General features: G+C 32.4%; 2 protein-coding genes across 3 annotated transcripts in view; both read right to left on the bottom strand.

Annotated features, from left to right (window-relative positions):
• Positions 1-19,759, bottom strand: part of LOC118202263 (uncharacterized) — a 280,122-nt gene that overhangs the window by 49,421 nt on the left and 210,942 nt on the right. The gene's annotated exons all lie outside the window — the stretch shown is intronic.
• On the bottom strand, positions 11,718-17,801 carry LOC146997259 (uncharacterized). Its single transcript, XM_085816358.1, has 2 exons — positions 16,725-17,801; positions 11,718-11,900 (listed from the first exon to the last, which is right to left on the bottom strand). Exon 1 carries the CDS (start codon positions 17,785-17,787, stop codon positions 16,879-16,881), a length of 909 nt encoding a protein of 302 aa, XP_085672484.1. The 5' UTR covers positions 17,788-17,801; the 3' UTR covers positions 11,718-11,900; positions 16,725-16,878.

The raw sequence follows: 19,759 nt of genomic DNA, 5'->3' as shown, positions 1-19,759 counted from the left end.
CAACCGTAAATAGATAAAAATGCTTTTATAATATACTTTGAACTTTTCTTTTTAAACCGTAGATAGCAGCATATCACAAGGAGACACATAACGTTAATTTATTATGTGTTATTAAAATCCATTTTTTTCAAGTAATTTTCTCTATTTTTTAATGATATAAAAATTTTATTTGGAGAAAAAATAGGCATAATTTTTTTGGCTGTACTCCAAATTATTTTTTTAATCTTTCATACAAAAATCATACGCAGAATCATTGAATAAAACCAGGTGTTCCATTAGCGGGAACACTGCGCCTTTAGCAATCTCATGCTCTTACTAATCAGAACATCTGTGCTCTCAGGAGAGAACATCCGTTGTTTTCGTTTTCTCTTTCCGTTGATTTTTTTTGGGGAGGGAATGAATTCAAACAAAGCAGCATTGAGGGGCGAGGTGGGTTTTGTGTTATGAAAGCATTAATATTGGCATCTCGAAATTTTTGGGGGTAGTTTTTAGGCGGGAATTTCATTAGTAGCTTCACTCATCTTTACTTAGACCTACGCGAATGTTTTGCTGTCTTTTTAGTCTCATTCCCGTTTATTTTCAATAATTGTGTAGATATTTTTCGTGTATCTATATATTATAAGCTTATTTTTCTTTTTTGTTAATATTAATCGTAGTTAATTATTTTAATCTTAGTTGGTTTGTGCTTCCATCAAAAAGGTGTGACTTGCTTTGAACAATTTCACGAAGCTAAGAAATAGGAAAATTTATAAACATTTTTGTATATAGGACTTGTGTATATAGATATGTATCTCATTTATTCGTATATATTCAAGAATATTGTGTATATCCAGGAAACCATGTATACAGCCATAATACAGAGTTTTTTCATTCTTATGCAAACGCTTCTACTCATTTTCGTGCTTCACTGCAAAGCTCGCTTAGTCGCACTTTTATAAGCTCTGGCGGCGCAGTGTTCCACCTCATGGAACACCCACAGAATTAAAACGGTAAGTGCAATTTTTACAACATTTTACCTGTATATTTATTTAGGACTAAATAGACTGAATACAACGTTTCTTGCTGAAATTCCGACTTTAACGTACAGTGCGCCGCAAAGGATTAAATATTTTAGTTCTATGTTACGCAAATTGTATTTCTCCCTTTGTACCGAGGAGAGGCGCAGACACAAATTTGTTAGGATCGTAAAGCTCGGGTTTAGAGCTTTTAAGTTGCGGTGAGTTTCAACTAAGCAGAGGTTCTCCTGAGTTTACTTGGTGAGCCGCTACTGAAGTCGGAGATTTCAAAGAGTTCTTCGCCGTTCCTCAGCCAACGTAATGTTTGAAAGCCAATAAAGTAGTTTCGGTCAACATTATGACTCTGAGGTTTCTTGGGTTCTACACTGAGGGAACATCAAGTGAATTTACAGTCCACTACTTTTGAACGATTGGACATACAGTTTTCACACACAATTTATTCGAAAATGTTTTATTTATTGCTTGAACTTTTAGAACGAAGTTCTCAGCGAACCACTTTTTTTTACGACCACTTCTTAAAAGTATAGCTGTGGAATTCTGGTACTAATTCTCATCTTTTTAAGATTTCCCATTTAGGTAATATTTTATTACTGCATTTTACAATATAAAGGAAGTATTATAATTACGAAAATTTTCAAGTATCACATTTCAGTGGAAATATCCATTTTGTCCATATCTGAATCCATTTGGATTATTTTTGTGCGACATCTCATACGGACAGAATAAAGACTTTTTCCTTTTCATATTATATTTTATAATGCATTCAAAAGGGATTTTTTCGTGTTCTCTGTATGTATGTAGATATAATATATGTGTGTATGTATCTCGCATAACTCAAAAACGATTAGCCGAAGAATATTGAAATTTTCTAAAGAGTAGGCTTGCTTCTCTCTTTATATTGCAGGTTAGCTGTACCAACCGTATATGTATATGCTCACGTATATGTACACCAACATCCTTTATCCGGCTTAAAAGTCCCTACACGACCTTTATTTTTGCAATCGTTGCTTGTAGTAATATACTTCCAGTTATTGAAATGTTTTTAAATCACGAAAATATTCATGTTTTGGCGATGTCAAATTTTTAAAAAAATTCTTTTTTGACAAATAAGTAAATCCAAATTTTAATACAGTCTCGCGGTTCGTATACTTACATTTGGGAAAGTTTCATACTTGTTATCTATATAGTATATAAAGAAGAAAGTTTGTGTGTTTGTCCTCTCATAACTCTATCACTACTATAGCTATCACCACCAAACTTTCTACAATTAGGTCGACGTCACTTTTCTCAAAAAAAAAAAAAAAAAAAAAAAAAAAAAAAAAAAAAAAAATGTAGCTAAAATCAGAGATATAAATTAAAAACTCGGAAAAACGATAATTTTCTTTCTCATTTTCCGAGTGGCAACAGTCTCGCAAGCTGGAGAAGAAAATCTGCTTTATTTCGAATGTTGTTACCATTGCTTTCTTTCAAATCCTAGAGTTTGTTAAAATACGAAAATAGATAAAAGATGAAATAAAAATAGCTTTCCCAAACATTAAATACGTTATTCCCGATTCCGAAAATTCGAGGGAAGCCATTTCGACTATTCTCATCTTAACCACTTTCATGAGCCAAAATACTAATTAAAAATTCTGAAAGTTCTAATTTTCGCACTCATTTTTCCTAGTGGTAACAGTCTCGGGCGTTGGAGATAGAATTGTTTTATTTCGAAAAGTGTTGCTACTGCTCGCTTGCAAATCGTACATTTTGTTAATAAAAAAATTTGTAAATTTTACATAACCTATATATATAAAGAAGAATGTCTGTTTGTGTGTTTGTTTGTTTGTTTGCGTTATTGATTTCTGATCAATTATGATAAATATTTTGCGACATTGAATCGACTAAAGTTGAATATAGGTGAAATATTGGATGGAACTTGAGCTGTTATGGCCATTTGATTAGAAAGACGAAAATCACTAAAAGCTGAGTGACATTGCTTCTGATACAATGAGAGAGAATTATATTTTTCTATCGAAATTTTTTATGTGGGGTTGCATATCGCACCAGACTGAAAAATGTATAACTATGAATCGTATTTTTTACATCGTTAGAGAAGGATTACAACGGTATCGTTCTCTCTGTTGTTAGATACATTGCTTTCAATCTAACTTAATTGACATCGGGTACTTCCGCTAATAAAGAAATAAAATTAGAAAAAATTCATAAACGCACGACCAAAATTGTGCAGTATACGTAATTTCAAAATCAGCAACTTTCTTTTAGGAATCGGGTATTCAAGTTTGAAAGAGCAATTCGAAGAAATAAATTTAAATGATCAGCAGCAAAAAGTGTGTATATTTTAATAGGCCTTATAAGGAAATTCACATAACTAATAAGGAACAACACATAAGTGTGTTATGTGTTGTTCGCCTGAGATTTTTGATTTTAGTAAGCACATAATTTTTCGATTTTTTTCATTCGAGAAAATATGCGTCTGTTTCTCGTACTTTTCTAATATACAGTGAATTATTTCATAAGGGCATTACGCGGAAGTTTCTAATTATTAGTTTATATATAGTATATAGACATTGTCAAACATTCGTTTTCTCCAGATGTAAACCACCTGTTTCTCCACCTGGCCCAAACAGCTTTTTACATATTGTTAACTGCAAACAATCATTCGATTTACTGCATAGTTAAATGGAATGTATTCTGAGAGCTGAAAAATGTCATCTAAGCAATTTGCAATTTGATTCATTACTAGTAAATCTGAAATCAGTTTCGTTATTTTAACAAGAAAGGGTGTTTTTATGCATAGTGCTGGAAATAGATTAAAGATTTAATAAAAATTAAATTTTAGGTTCGAGTTCCATTTGACGAATATCAAAATGTTTACCTTGAAATATTAATAAAAGTATTTTGAAAATAGGAATGCAATTTTTAATTATTTTAAATCTATTTACTCTAAAGCAAAATGCCGTTACATTAAATATCAGAGGCACAAGTAGAAGATATAGATCTGGATATAGATGGCTAGAAGTAAGAAACAAACAGAAAAGAAAGAGAGAGATCTGAGTAAAATTATTCATGTTAAATTCAAATGGAAAGAATTTGAAAATGCTATATTTCAATAGCTAAGATTTAGTTAACTCTAACAGGGAGAAGTACCTCATATGGGCATAGTATACATCATAAGTGAAGTGGTAAAAGCATACGGTATCGTGTTTTTACTATTTGAACACTTTGGAAATCTGAATGATGAGTTTATATATGTCAAATACTCTGTTAATTACTTATCTCTATCTATCTGTAATTATACACGTACTGTCCAGCAATGAATGTTCGATGTATAGGTCACAGCCACTATCCCACCAAAAGAGAAAACTTTCATTTATGAAACTTCCTAGTACGTCTGCCAGGGAAACGAAAACAGGCTTTACATCTAACATTATCCTGCACATTTTTATGAAACATTAACATTTTGATTCGACCCTTTTGTTTTATTTTGTTTTGAGTTTTGTTCAAGCAAACGTTTCGAAAATCATTCCTACTAGTAAATATCTGTTTGTTTCTTGTATGTTTGGGGCACCATTGGTCATGTGGTTAGGATTGCAGAATACTGAGAGTTTTATGGAACTGATCATCACAATTGTAATTTCCATTATTTATATACAAAAACAATATAGGAGCATGAAAAACACCAATATGGATAGTTTAATAAGACGAAACTTCAGCTCGTAAGTGCTGATAAAAAACAATGTACAATAACTAAATGTTACTGTAGGATGTTTATTATAGCTTAAATAAACAATATTCTGTTTTTGATCAAACACAGCGTTAAAAATACCAAGTGGTTGACACGAAGCCACATAAATTTCATTTGACTAATTATTAATATATTATTATATCATAATATTAGTTAGCAGTGGTAAATCTAGGTATTAAAAAACCGTAAACACGAATTTTTGAAAATTTTAATATTTCTCCTTCGGCCACGTTTGAATTATCCATTTGAAATTAGGCATCAAGAAGGTGGCAAGGAGCCTTCATTTTCAAGGAATGATTTCTACCGGCAGTAATTTTACAATAATATTATAAGATTAGACATAATAAATCTGACAGCATGAATGCATTATATGAAAAAAGCATGGAATTTGCATTATTTTGCTATAGAATGTTATACTAATTCTCGATTATCCGTGTGTGGAATACCCGTCTTGCAATTTGGAACTAGGTACCGTTGAAGCAATTTTAAGCGACCAGGGAATATATTTTTCATTTAGTCAATTTGTCGAAATTTTAATCTTTTTAATTGCAGTTTTACATTATTTTGATTACCATTAAAAACGAACGTGAGTAACTCATCTGAAAATTTATAAGCTGTGAGAGAAATCATATTGAATGAACTGAGCATACAGAGGAGACTAATTATATGCCTTTGGCTTTACAATCCTTGTTAGAATATTTCATTTTCAGAGTTGTGTTTTTGTGTTTATTGCAGCTTGTAGGATGATGAGTGAAATTGCTTAGAACTCCGTGCATTAAATAAGTGCAAACATTGGTTACAGACCTTGTTAATTAAAAAAAATTAAACTTTACAAAAAATAATGTTACAGAATACATATATTTCTTTTACATTCCGAATCAATTTTTCGTACCTAGTTGAGTCACATAAATTATGACAAACTTTGAGAAATTAATTTAAAAGAATTAAATATGAAAAAAAAGAATTTAACAAAACAATTATAACTTGGCTGTGCGAGAAATCTCACAAATACTACGTTTATGTTTCTGAACAAATGCATAATATTCCCTCCCTTTCTATCTATCAATTTTATCATTTATCTCTCACACCCTTTTTTATGAAAATCTGTGATAACACTTTACAAACATTTAAACAAATAAATGAAACTTATACAGGTTGGACTGTCAAATACCTCGAAAAATTAGTTGTTAAATTTCAAAAAATTTCAGATTTCATTACGAGATATATCTGACATCGAAACAGGTCTCAATTCGATAATGTCATGGAGTTTTAGAATTATGTTTACAGTTTGAAATTATCCTTATTATATGAAAAATATTAAATAAATTTGTTATATATCAGTTTCCTTGCACACTCTTGTGCTATATGTACTTTAACGTACAAAGAACGTTATAGAATAATATGTTAATACGTTATAGATACGTTATAGAAACGTTATAGAAACGTTATAGAAATGTTATAGAACGTTATAGAAAGAACGTTATAGAATAGTGTTATCAATGATTATTTAAACCAAACTGCTGTGCGTTTTTAAGGCCGAGCGGTAGCTTTCTAATTAACACGCTGAGTTCTGCGCCGAATTTGCTGTCCTTTCCGTTCAGCCGGCAGCGAGCTAAGCCTTAAAGCTAAGCCGTATCTGTGTTTAGAATGTTTCAATACATTTCATTAATGCTAAATTTGATCACATTTCATTGAGACTATATTTATTTTTTAACTTATACTGTCGGTTCCGTGGAACGACGCCAGGCAAACGAAAATTCCAGTGCCGGTCCCCAGGAACCGACGCCGGCCACACGGAAAGTTCACTGTCGGTCCCCAGAGAGCGGCGCCGCGATCAACGTGTTAAGAAAGTTTCGGGCCGGTAAGTAAATATGTATTTAATTCAAATATATGAATTAATATGTAATCTATATATATGATTGATTGCATTTGAGTTCCATTTCGAATACTCAAAACTTAAACACAAAGAACTAGAGCCAGCAGATACATAAATCAGTTTATTGAACGCAATTTAACAGAATCGTTACAGGTGATGAGATGTGGGTAGCTCACTTCACCACAGAAACCAGCAACTCACGATTGATTGGCGTCACAGGGATCCACGCGCCGGACGATCCTCAGTCTATGCACGGAAATTGATGTTCACGGTATTCTGGGATAGTAAAGGCATTCTGCTCATTGACGTATTGGCGAGTGGTGCTCCGGTGAAAGCTGATCTTTATTACGCTTTACTAGAGAACATCTGAAGAGCCATTCAGAACAAATGGCTTGGGATGTTCAGTGCTAGTGTTGTGGTGTCCTACGACAACATCGGACGCATACGGGGAATTCCACAAAATGTATGTTGTAGACGTTTCGCTGGGAGATGTCTGACCATAATGGCTCCGATCTTGCTGTCAAGTACTTTCACGTGTTATTGCACCTGAAGACGTTCTTGTCTGGGCACACTTTCCTACAGGTGAAATGTTGCAGACAACTGTGACGGGCTTCCTTTCTTCCCAGGCGACAGACTTCTATGACACTCTAATGGAAATAGGTAACCGACGCTATGACAATTGGTATAGTTCCGATGTTTCTTATGCTGAGAAGTAGCAGAAATATAGCTGTATCTTTTGCAATAGATCTTTCCAGGTAATAAGACTTTGTTTTTATGGTTTACGGCAAAGTAATTTTTCGGACGACCCTCTTATTGTTTAAATACTCATTATCAAATGAATATACCTTCATCTAAATAAATATCTAACTCATTGAAATCATCATCTATATAAATTTCCTTCTAAATCCAATCAACTTCATCTGCTAAATTTAAATCATCATCTAAGACATTTAACTAAGCATAACTACCCAAAACACATCTTCATGTTAAACCATCATATATATATTATCATCATCATCGTCATTGAAAATATCGCCAAATTAAGATAAATCATCATAGCTCAAATCAACTAAATAAAAAGCAGTATCATCTAAATCACCACCATCAACAATATGATTCTCATTTGATCATCGTCTTCATCACCTCAACCGTCTAAATCACCATCAAAATTGTTATCTGAATAACCAAGAAAGAAATTCTAAAATTATCACCAGATAATTCAAAACCATCATTTAAATAATCATCATCATCGAAATCATACCTTCAGTTTAAACCGTCGTATGTGTCATCATCACCATTATCATCGTCGAGATAGATAAATCATAATCCTCCAGATCATCTAAATAGAAAGCAATATCAACCAAATCATCATCTTCTTCATCCTCATTTAATCATCGTCTTCATTGCCTAACTCCTCTAAATTATTATATAAATCACTCTCACATCATGTATAAAATCGTCATCAGTCAAAACTATGTCACCATCAAATTCATCTAAATATTTATTATCACTTAATACACATCGTCATTTTAACCATCATGTATATCGCGTCACCATGATCATCGTCAGAATAAGATAAACCATCATCACCCAAATCACAAAATTTTAAACCATCCTATGTATCATCTTCATCATCATCATTGAAGTCGTCGTCAAAATAAAAGATCTTCACCTAGATACAAAGCCCAATCACCTCAAGTTTTATTATCATCCTACTCAAATATTCATACTCTTCATCATTAAACCATATACTCACGATCACCTAAATAAAAAATCATCAGCAGTTAATCTAAATCCTCGTCCTTAAAATACCAGTTAAATTATTTAAATCATGATTTTTTAGTGTTTCGCTAGAGTGCCGTCAAAAAGAGCCAGTTTCGTTCAGGTACAGACAGAAGGATATCACCGGAAGTTCACTATCTTTGGTACAGGTGTAGTAACCAAACGCCCTCAGGAGATGCCAGAGGCTTGGGTACGTAGCCGAAACCTATGCCATCTTAGATAACGTGACACTCGGAAGTGACATAAGAGTTTGAATAACGTAATGTTTCAAAAAGTTTTGTTTTTGTGACAACGAAAATATTTTTTTAAGTTTCATGTCAAAACGACGAATTGTTTTCTTTTTTTTTAGGCAACGGCCTCTTGAATCTCTTGAAATCTTGTTTGTAATGACATTAAAAATTTCCCTTTTATCATTAAATCTGTATTTGATTTTAATTGAGCATCTCATTACTTACTGTTTGTTCCTTTTGCATAATTTTAATATAATAATAATAAGCAAAATGCAAAATGTTAATCGTTAATGAAAAATGCGACCAGAGATATAAAATAAAAAATTAAAAGACAAAGAATTAAATTTATATATAAAGTTTTACCAGAATAGAAAAAAAAGAGAAAGGACTTTAAAGAATAGAATAGTTGAAGGGGTGTTGTTTATGTGAGTATCGTTTGCTTCATTTTATTGTTGCAAACAGCGTAAATTCCTTTTGCTTTTCTTCCTTTAGTTTTGAACTTTATGTGTGGCAACAAGATAATTGATTGATAGAATTGTGTTTGTGACAGCCATGTAGAATGGCTCGCTTATTTTGTATCAATTATTTTGCATCGCTGACAAGTGTAATTTAATAAAAGTGTAGGAATACAGTTCATTTGTTGATTGATTATAGTTTGTGAAACATATTAATTTAATAGAATACAGGTGTTGAAAGCCAAAACATTTCATAAAATGAGGATTTCTGATATTTGCATTTTCAAATTCTCTATAATTTTAGCTTTCTTAAAACACCATTCTTTAATCTCTATGAAAATTAGGACTGTACAAAATCTAGCTTTAATTTGTCATTGAATGCTTTGATAATTGAGAATTTTTACATAAAATCGCCTTTTTCGAACGTGATTTTTTTATACTCGATGTAGTACCTATTCTCAAGAACTACTGCTCACAGGTATCCGAAATGTTTATACCTTATTTACTACGTTTCCAAATATTTGCCGAATTGAGCTTTTGATTATAATCAGTGCTAAATTTTACTATGCGTAACAAAATATACTGTAAAATACTCTAAAATTTAAAATGATAAAAAAGCTCGTTTCAGGATATTCAGCTAGGTATTGTGATGTTCCTTCCCTTAGCGAAAGACGTTTCCAGAACATTTGATCTGCGAGGGGCTAAAGACGGTTAAAGGAAGGGACGTAGTTACGCCGGAAAACAGAGTGGAGGCAAGCTGGTGGGAAGAATACGAGACTTGTGACTTTTGCGGTTGGACCGGCAGTCATGCCGTGTGCAAAGGGATAACTTAAGCTAAATGTATAGTAGTGGTATTTGTTTTATTGTGTATTGTTTAATAAATTAGTGGATAAAATTTCAAAGCTGATCGAGATTATTTTCCTATTATGGCGAGTGCATTAGAAATGACCGAACCCGCCTCGGAGTTGAAACGGCGCGAGGTGCAAATCGGCGCAGTCGATTGGATAAGATTGTGAAAAAGGAAATCACTAAATAGTGAAAATAATAAATAAATATGGTTGTAAAAAGTTACTGAAAGTTATAAAATGAAATTCGGTGATAGTTCACGAATGGATCTACGATGAGAGAAGATTTTTATGACGAAAGGAAATGGCGCGTTTAGGGCCATGTGTGCGAATAAATTCATCCGATTTGTGAAAGCGTGATGTGCTAAAAAGTTAACAGCCAGTGAGTGGTAAAATGGGATCATCAGTGTTGATCATCCTAGTGAAATCGTGAAAAGTTAAATCAGGGGTAATGTGAATTACCGTGTTGTAATCATGTCAAGTTACGTGCCACTGCAGTGTGCTCATGATTAAAGTTAACAGCGTCAAGTTGTGCTCTTCGTTCGATATTTTCACTATCGGGATCAAAGGTAAGTCCTTCTTAATTTATATGTTAACCATATTAACTTAGAAAATTATAATTGTTTTTATGTCTGTTATTAACATGATTCGAATGTCAGGCGTTAAAGCCAGTAGACACCGAGAAAGTATATTTTATATGGAAATGAGAAATTAAGGTTCTTATTTTTATCAAGATATAGGAGATTCTTAGAGATTCTTAGAGCAAGGGAAACGATTATTGAAACATTTGAAAATAATGAAAGGAGTTATGTTTGACTCACCATCGAAAGCTGATAAATGGCTGTTCTTTTTACATCATGCTGAAGTGATTCTTAATCTCTATAAAATATCTGAAGAAGGGAAAATTATTTTGCAGAGTTTAAAAACAAAAGTTAAAAGTTTGATCGCGACTCTCGATGAAATGGATTGAAATAACAATATTATGATTAAAGACACCGTATTAAAAGAATTCGAGATTCCTCGGAAAAACCGATCGAGGCAGGCTGGTGGCGTGAATACGAGACTTGGTACTTTAGCGATTGGACCGGCAGCCATGCCGTGTGGAAAGAGATTACTTAAAACATGTTTTGCGCGCCTTATATTATGTATATAGTTGAGATTACTTAAAGAATGTTTTGCACGCCTTATATTATGTATATAATTAAATGTATACTATACTAGTGATATTTGTTTTATTGTATATTGTGTACCGTTATGTGTAATAAATTAGAGGATAAAGATAGAGATTATTTTCCTACTATGGCGAGTGCATAGACGTCCTGCCATCGTGGTGGAAAGGGCGCGAGGTGATAGATGTACTTTAATTATGTAAAAACCTTCAAGCCTGTAAGAACAGTAGATTTTCAGAAAAGGTAATTCAAAAATGGCCAATTTAACATTGCCGCTATAGGGTTTCCAACACCCCTTAATAAAAAGGAGTAAAATATTTTTTAAAAAATGCCATTTGTGGAAATACAAAAAAGAAATATATTTTGCTTATAAGAGTATATAATATTTCTGTAAAATAAATAAAGTGAGCATTTAAAAGCAAATTTTAAAATAAAAAACCAAAAGGAAATATTTATAGTATTCAAAATCAGTATTACTTTTGTAAAATGAAAGAACTTAAAACCTTTTTAAAGTAAAAATAGTGAAAAGGAAAATTTAAATTAAAGTTTCACGTTATTAAAGTTAAATATTGAAGAGAAAAACATTTTTGACACGAGAAAGGGAAAATAAAAGAATTTTAAAGTCAAAATTACATTTGCACAAGTTGCAAATTTGATAGAGATTCGCGTTCCTTTAAGCCTCGGGCGCATCCCTATGACGGTCGGTTACTATTAAGCTTGTTATTGTAAACTGGCTATTCAAATTACAGTCGGTATGCGCAAAGGGGGCCTGAATCTTCATCCTGAAAAATAAACAAAATTATTGTTACACATCACATAAAAATATCAGTTAAAATGATAATTCAATTCTGAGTCACAAGCATGAGAATATTTGAAAAGGTTATATCGCATACGCAAATAACCAAAATGAAAGATACTCGAAACGGATGACTGTGCACTGTCTGCAAAATTTCAGACCGGATCTTGGTCGTTTGTGGTGGGCATTGACTTCCAAGTACAAAAGTGTTTTGAAAAACGTAAATGTTTGCGCTTTGGTACTTTTAAATTTAAAATAATTTGTTTTGTAAAAATTACGAAGCCTAGCTCTTCATATGTTTCTCCGACACTCATGATTTTATGAGGAAAAAGTTTGCACTCGTTATGAAATAATTTTGAACATAAGTATCTCCGTCTGATTTCGATGGACATCAGTCAATTGTTTTGTTATTTATTTCTTATAACCAAATACCTAGACAGAAGTCTAGATATTGGAGGAAAAAATAATTAGTCAGATTTCGTACTTTGTGCAATAATAACCGTTTATTATTCGAAAAGACAAAAAGTTGCGTCATTTAAAACAGATTATTAATTGAAGTATATCCACGGTTGCACAAATAAAGAGCGAGTGAATATTTTGTGGACAGAGCGTGTACAATTTGATGAAAGGCATATGCAGTAGAAAAGTGCCCAAACTGGCGTAAATGGATAAAACGGCTTTTGTGGGAGTAAAATCTTTTTTATAATTAAATTTTAAATTAGTAAGTTATTTATTATGATATAAATAGTAAAATATAGATAACTGGTACTTTTATTTTCAGCTTTTTTGAAGTAAACTCATTACGCATCGTGCCAAAAGAAAATAAAAAACTTCTTTCAAAATTTAATGCTTAACGTTCTTTTTTGGAAATGAAAATATCAATTAACAATAGACAAAACTCTTCCTTGACCTTGCAAATTATTCTAGAAATCCTTGACTTCCTTTAGCTGGTAAAAACCTGAAATCTCTTACTAAATTTGGCATGGAATATGCCAGTAAATTTCAAACGTAAAAATGTGCGCCATTTGGTTTTACATAAAATTTCTCATATAAATAACTCTTGGATTAGACTTTTTTTGAAAAGTATCTTGACCCAAAACGTCTAAACTGTTTTCTTAAAACATTCGTTTGCTATTGAAAATTTTATAAATATAATAGGTCTTTAGTAAATAAAGAAAGCAATAAAATACACATGGTGGTTTGGCAATACCAAAAACATCATATCCCGCAACAGCTCTTCTTGATTATTTCATACCTTAGGAAACACGAGCAAATATGTCAATTGCGGAAACATTGCAGTTTGGCAAGCGATAAGGTGGTGCGCAGGAGAAATGATTATCGGGGAAAATATTTCTGCAAGGTAGGAGGTGATTTGTATTCATTCTGGATGTGGAAGAGAATGTTATTCTAGGACTTCGAGAAACAAGGAACATAATTTGGATAAGAGTGCACTTTCGACCAAAGTGAATTTGCGGAATTAGGAGTCATGTTCTTCTTTCTGTAGTCATTTGAAACCGTGGTTCTGATGTCAACATTAAAGACTTAACGATATCACATTTGATTTTAGTGAAGTGTAGTTCATCCAGTGCTTTCTTCAGCAGTAGTTATGGCTTTTGCCGAACGAAACAAACACAATGCAAGTTTCAAATGTTAAGTCATTCAGTTTGCGAAAGAAAATGGAAATCATGCAGTTTGGTTTTCGTGAGTGCTTCGTACACGAGTGGAGGAAACATGAAATTTTACAATGATTATTGCGCCAAAGAATAACTGTGCATTGCATAAAGAAGTAATGAAATAGCTTACCGTCGGCGAAAGTGTTGGAAACTGCATTGTAGAAAATCCCCATCATCGCTAGAATGAATTAATTGTAACAAGAAACAGCGTACGTTTCTTTGACTTAAAAATAGAAAAAAGGAGTGCAAATGGAAGTGAAAACTCTAAAGTAAACTGAGTTTGTGTTTTCGATTTACTTCACGGAATAATTCAGTTCTCCGAGAAAAAAAGACAAAATTTTTTCAAAGGCTTCGCAAATATAGAGATAAAACTTTGATGAGTTTTTAAAAATATGGAAAAATTTAATTACTATCACGTGTTGCAAATATGGATGTCATTCCAGTAGTTTTTATACGGTAGGAGATAAATAAACAATGATATGAAAGAAAAATAACGGTTAACATAGAAACAATAGTCCAACGAGAAATCTCACCTCACCGTACTGATCTCCTGCTTAGCCGACCGTACGAAATTAAAATCCCATCGATATCTTTAAAAGAAAGATTTTGCAGAAGTGCAGTTTCCCGAAAGTGTTTTCATCCGTATTCAAGAGAAATGATCGGCGGAGAAAAATGTCGTGAAACTGTGGATAAGAAATATTTGGGAAAAGCTTCCTTTTGTCTCAGATAATCAAGAAAATCCAATACTTTGGGACATGTTCAGCCTCCATCTAACGGATAACACAAATATGTTGTTGAAATAATGTTATACAGATATGACAGTTTATCCAGGCGGATTATTGCCATTAGTTCAGATATTAGACATATATGTCAATATATCATCGATAGAATATTTTTAACGTCAGTGGAATACTCGAGCAAACGTGAAGGTGAAAAAAACAGTTACAAATGGAGACCAAATACGTCATGCCAGTCCATAAATAGTGTGTCAGTAAATAATAAAAGCACGGAATAAAATTAAACCCATTTAATATATGTGGTATATCTGACGGTCTAGTTGAAACGGAAGATGATTATTTATCTGTTGATCAGAGAAAAAGTGACGGCGAAAATGAAACAGAATCCGATGATGTGCTTGAAGATATAACTTAAGCCGAATATGAGGAACTTGGATCTATGGAAGTATGGATCAGATGTGAAGGTGAAAATGAAACAGAATTTTTATAACGAAAATTTTTAAGTACATAAACTGTGTTATTTCTTTTAAAGAAAAAAAAATTTAATTACACGCAGAAATCTAATTTTCGTATGCTCACTTTTTCCATATTTCCAAACATAAAATTTTTATAGCTGGCGTACAGAGCGCACACATAAATTTCCATCTTACATTTTGTTTTAAAAGTGCGTCTTATACGCCTGAATATACTATAACAAACATAGCTGAAACTTAAGTGATAGAGATATTTACATGCTTGCTGAACCATTGTATTCTGCTTTTCCCCTTCTATTAGTTTACAAATGTTTTCAAAATGTCGATGTTACGTTTTTCGATCTTTGTGTTGAGAAAAGAGATAAGGAATTAAAATTTTTATCTCGGAAAACAAAATTCCAAATCAGATTTCTAATGAAGAAGTGAAATTTTCTATAGCTTTACTTTCCGGATTATTTAAAATTAAGAAAAAGAAGAGAGGAAAAAAAGAACTGATTTGGGTAACCAGAATATTTAGCCATTGAGTATCTATTGATGGGAATGTATATAACTCTAATGAATAGTACAGAAATAAGATAAAGTTACGTTTCGGTTTGTAGGCCTTACATTTCAAAATGCTTTTATACATCTTAAAGCGCATAGCAAAAGATTAGGCTCTCAACCGCTTTTTGTGTAATAACGTCAGAGAATAATTCTTACAGTTACAAGGTTTTCAAATAATACATTCCTTCAAAAGTAATCTATTGTATTAAGATAATGCGTTTTCGAGGGGGAAGAAAATAAAACAGAACGGCGAGATCCTTTAGAGTATGATCCTGTAATGCTTTAGCAAATCTTTCGCAGTCTAAAGTAATAGAGAAATGTGGTAGAGCTTCATCTTACACTATAGTAATGTAGTCAGATTATTTATATTATGTGACTATGTGTCTCTATTCGATGTGTGGGAAAAAAACGTCTCCAACAGGTTTATATATACGATACCATTCAGATAAACGCAAAGCAAACCAACATTTCCATCTAATAATATTTATTTTATTTTAGTTATACCATTTTCTAGTTAGATAACCAATTTGTGAGCAAGAATTTGTATCGTAACAGTGAATCATATTGCTGCCAAATTCCAAATATAAAAAACTAAAGCTCACGAATCACAAACCGAGAGTTTCTGTGAGATTTGTGAGGTGCGAAGGAATCTCTATTTTGAAAGAAATCGAAATTGATATAAATTCGCTTTATAATATATTATTCAGTTTTTTTCTCTAATTATATTATGATTCTGATTTAATGTATACACACATTTTAAAAGTTATTTTTTCGCTCATTTTAATTTGTAATCTTGAATTTTTACACTAGAAAAATCCTGAGTAGAAACGGAAACTGTGGTATGTCAAATTACATTTAAACAAGGTGAAAGCAAATTAAAAGCTAATGTACATACTACAATAGCTTTTAATTTGTTTAGAATTACAATCTTGGTAATGCAACTCAAGCTGATTAACACATAATTAAAAGCGGATAAACATTCCTTTTTGAGCGTTTCTTTGAATCTTGATATAAAGTCCTATAAATATCTGCAGTTGGATAAGACAGCTCAGGGTCAAACAAATTTTAAAATGAAATCTGTATAAATTAATTTCATGAGTTCAATTATGAAAGATATGACGTGCAATATTTATTTGCACAATTTAAAGCCAGTAGCATAACATAAATTTATAGTTGAAAAATACTGTCATGTGACTATGTGTTAAAAAAGTCAATAAACTGTGACTTTCCAGGTAAAACCGGAAGACCTCGCAGCCATGAAAGGCACTGAAAACATAGATCTGAACTACGAAAGAGTGTACTTAGTTGCTGCTAAAATAATGCTGATATCTTAAAGTTAGCATGACTAATTACTAGCTAATAATATATCAGTAGTTACACTTACCGAGCAAAATATTATCAAATGCTGTCCATATACTAAGAATACCATAAAGTTCTTCATAATAAAAATGTTATTGATAATAAATTTTGGTAAAATGAAGCAGGTGTATGATTTATTTGTTCTATTTTTCTTTTCCGGGTCTTGCTTCGTTTGGTCATTAAATCAATCGTTCTACAGTTGTTATCGAGTTCTGGCTCTTTTCGCAGTTCATCCGGTTTCCTTTTCGGGTTTGACAGTTCTTTTCCGGTTCCAGCTTGTTTTTCAGATGAGGATTCTTTTCCGTTTTTTGCTTTTTTTCCAGGTATTGCGTCTTTTCTGACTCGTCTATATTTTCCAGTTCTGGCATCTTTTCCGGCTCTTGCTTCTTTTCCAGTTTTTGCATTTTTTCCAGTTTCTTATTCTTTTTCAGTTCTTCTTTGTTTGTTGTTTTTTGCATTTTTTCCAGTTTCTTCTTCTTTTTCAGTTCTTCTTTGTTTTTTAGTTTTTGCATTTTTTCCAGTTTCTTTTGACTTTTCAGTTCTTCTTTGTTTACTAGTTTTTGTATCTCTTTCAGTTGTTTCTCCATTTTCAGTTCTTCTTTCTTTTCTAGTTTTAGTATCTCTTCCCGTTTTTTCTTCTTTTTCAGTTCTTCTTTCTTTTCTAGTTTTTGAATCCATTCTAGTGTTTGTTTCTCTTTCAGTTCTTGCTTCTTTTCTAGTTTCTGTTGCTTTTCCAGTTTTTGTTTGTTTTTCAGTTCTTCCTTCTTTTCCAATTTTTGCTTCTTTTTCTGCTCTTGTTTCATTTTCAGTTCTTGCTTCTTTTCCAGTTTTTGCTTCTTTTTCAGCTCTTGCTTCTTTTTCAGTTCTTGCTTCTTTTCTAATTCTTGTATCTTTTCCTGCTCTTGCTTCTTTTCTAGTTTTTGTATCTTTTCCAGCTTTTGCTTCTTTTTCAGTTCTTGCTTCTTTTCTAGTTTTTGTGTCAATTCCAGTTTTTTCTTGTTTTTCAGTTCTTGCTTCTTTTCCAGTTTCTCCTTCTTTTCATGTTCTTCCTTTTTATCCAGTTCTTGATTCTTTTCCAGTTTTTGCATCTTTTCGGGTTCTCGCTTCTTTTCCAGTTCTTTCTCGTTTTCCAGTTTTTTGCTCCTTTTCATGATCACAAGGAGGGTTTTCCAATCTACAAAATAATCAGTATATCTTTATTTCAGTAGTAAAAAAGTGAAAGTAATGCAACGACTATCACGTTTAACATGTACAACACTTCCATATTTAGATACTATATAACACTTTTGGCTCAGTTTCATAGGGAAAAATCTCCCCGTAGATTTATTGCCTGACAGAATGTTTTTCTACAAAAGGCGAATTTGTTGCTTTTGTTCTTCTGACCTAAAGCCAAGCAGAAAAGTTAAAGCATTTGGCGTGATTTGTATGCAATAAGCGACCTCCATGAATCTCACGTAGAGCGTAATAATTTGCAAAGTTTCAGTGCCTTACTTTCCTTACTTAATTTTGACATAAGTTGAAATAATAATAATAGTAATAATAAACAGGTGGCTTAAAACAGAGGGAAACAATGGCGAAAATTGCAAAATAGGAGAAAAAATGAAACTGAAATGAAAAATAAAACAACTACAAACAAAGGATGGAAAAAGCATTTTAGAAGATATACACGTAACGTTCTTTCTGAATCAGCAAAACCTGTATTTAAACGAGTATAAGTTTGAAAGCTTTGGATTCATTTATTTTTTGAATCAATTACTATTTCTTACGCATGCCAGATATTTTAAATTTCTTCAATTTTTGTATAATTTACTTACGTATTTTACCATTTCTTATTATTATCCAGTAGAGGTAACCTTACACATCATTAAAATATCTCCGAGTTTCCTCATTTAAGTCATCTTTCTCGCAGATCAATCTCTTTGCATCGCTGGCTGCACAGGTTTCAAATTTTCTCTCGTTATTCCGAATTCGGAACATAATGCTGGTCTATTTTGTCGTCCAGCAAGAAGAACTAGGATTTTTGCCATCATTTGTTTTCAATTGAAAAATTTATTCTCATCTTCAGTTGGCATTCTTAAAGTTTTATTATTTATACAGGAATAAAGAAAAAAATCAAACAAAGCAAAACAAATTAGGAAAAGAAATATCTGTTTTCTCCTATATTTATTGTTCCCTGTAATTTCTTTTGCCTGTTCCATTAAATTTATTGAAGGAAAATTTGCTAAATCTTTCAAAATGTATTTCCTAAATCCTTATGCGAATTAAACCTTTCTGAGCGTTTCGGCTACACTTTAATGGCTTTTACAATTTAATGTTTGAATACTGACAGCTGCCTATGCTGAAATAATTTCTCCATTGACCTCGAAAAAAGAAGAATTAAAGTTCCAGGAGATTTTACAATGAAGGACACATATTTCTTATTTGAAGCGCAAGAGGATAAAAAAAAGATATTTTCGGATGGGAATATGTAGCATTTTAAACACCGTGTTTGTATATTTCATCATATAGTAGCAACACTTGAGTCATAAGCATTTATGCTCGTATATGAGAGAGACGACGATGACGAAAAATGAAATGGCAAAACATGGCCGAAAACACTTTCCTGGCCGGTACAAACAACACAAAACACAAGAAAGAACGGACACCAGTTATGCTTAGCGCAAGAGAAATTAAAAAATAGGAACAAAATTAGACACTTATGGACCTGAAAGAAGGTGTTCGAAATTACGACCTGCACCCTGATGCAGGTATCACATCTCTCGCACATCGAACATAGGATGTTCTCGAAAATACCGTGCATTCCCAGGACTTTCCCAGCAGCTGCCACGATATGTGTCACAAGTTCCTGTGTGACTTCTAACAGAGGTTTCGTGCAATAATGTGTTGACGTATCCCGAGAGGAAGTCACCGAAGGAACTTTCGAATACTTTCTTTGATGACGATCCCCTGTTTTTGTTCTTATTTCTTAGTTTCCGCTGCGCTAAGAATAATAAACAAATACCTTTACACTGTTCGTACCCTATTTTTCTTGTGTTGTGTCTCGTCACTATGGGGCCAGGA

Source organism: Stegodyphus dumicola, chromosome 5 (genome assembly GCF_044657685.1).
Source record: "Stegodyphus dumicola isolate Sdum_Otavi_A_Nest chromosome 5, ASM4465768v1".
Classification (NCBI taxonomy): Eukaryota; Metazoa; Arthropoda; class Arachnida; order Araneae; family Eresidae; genus Stegodyphus; species Stegodyphus dumicola.
Note: the sequence above shows the minus strand (reverse complement) of the source record. Positions and strands in the feature narration are given on the sequence as shown.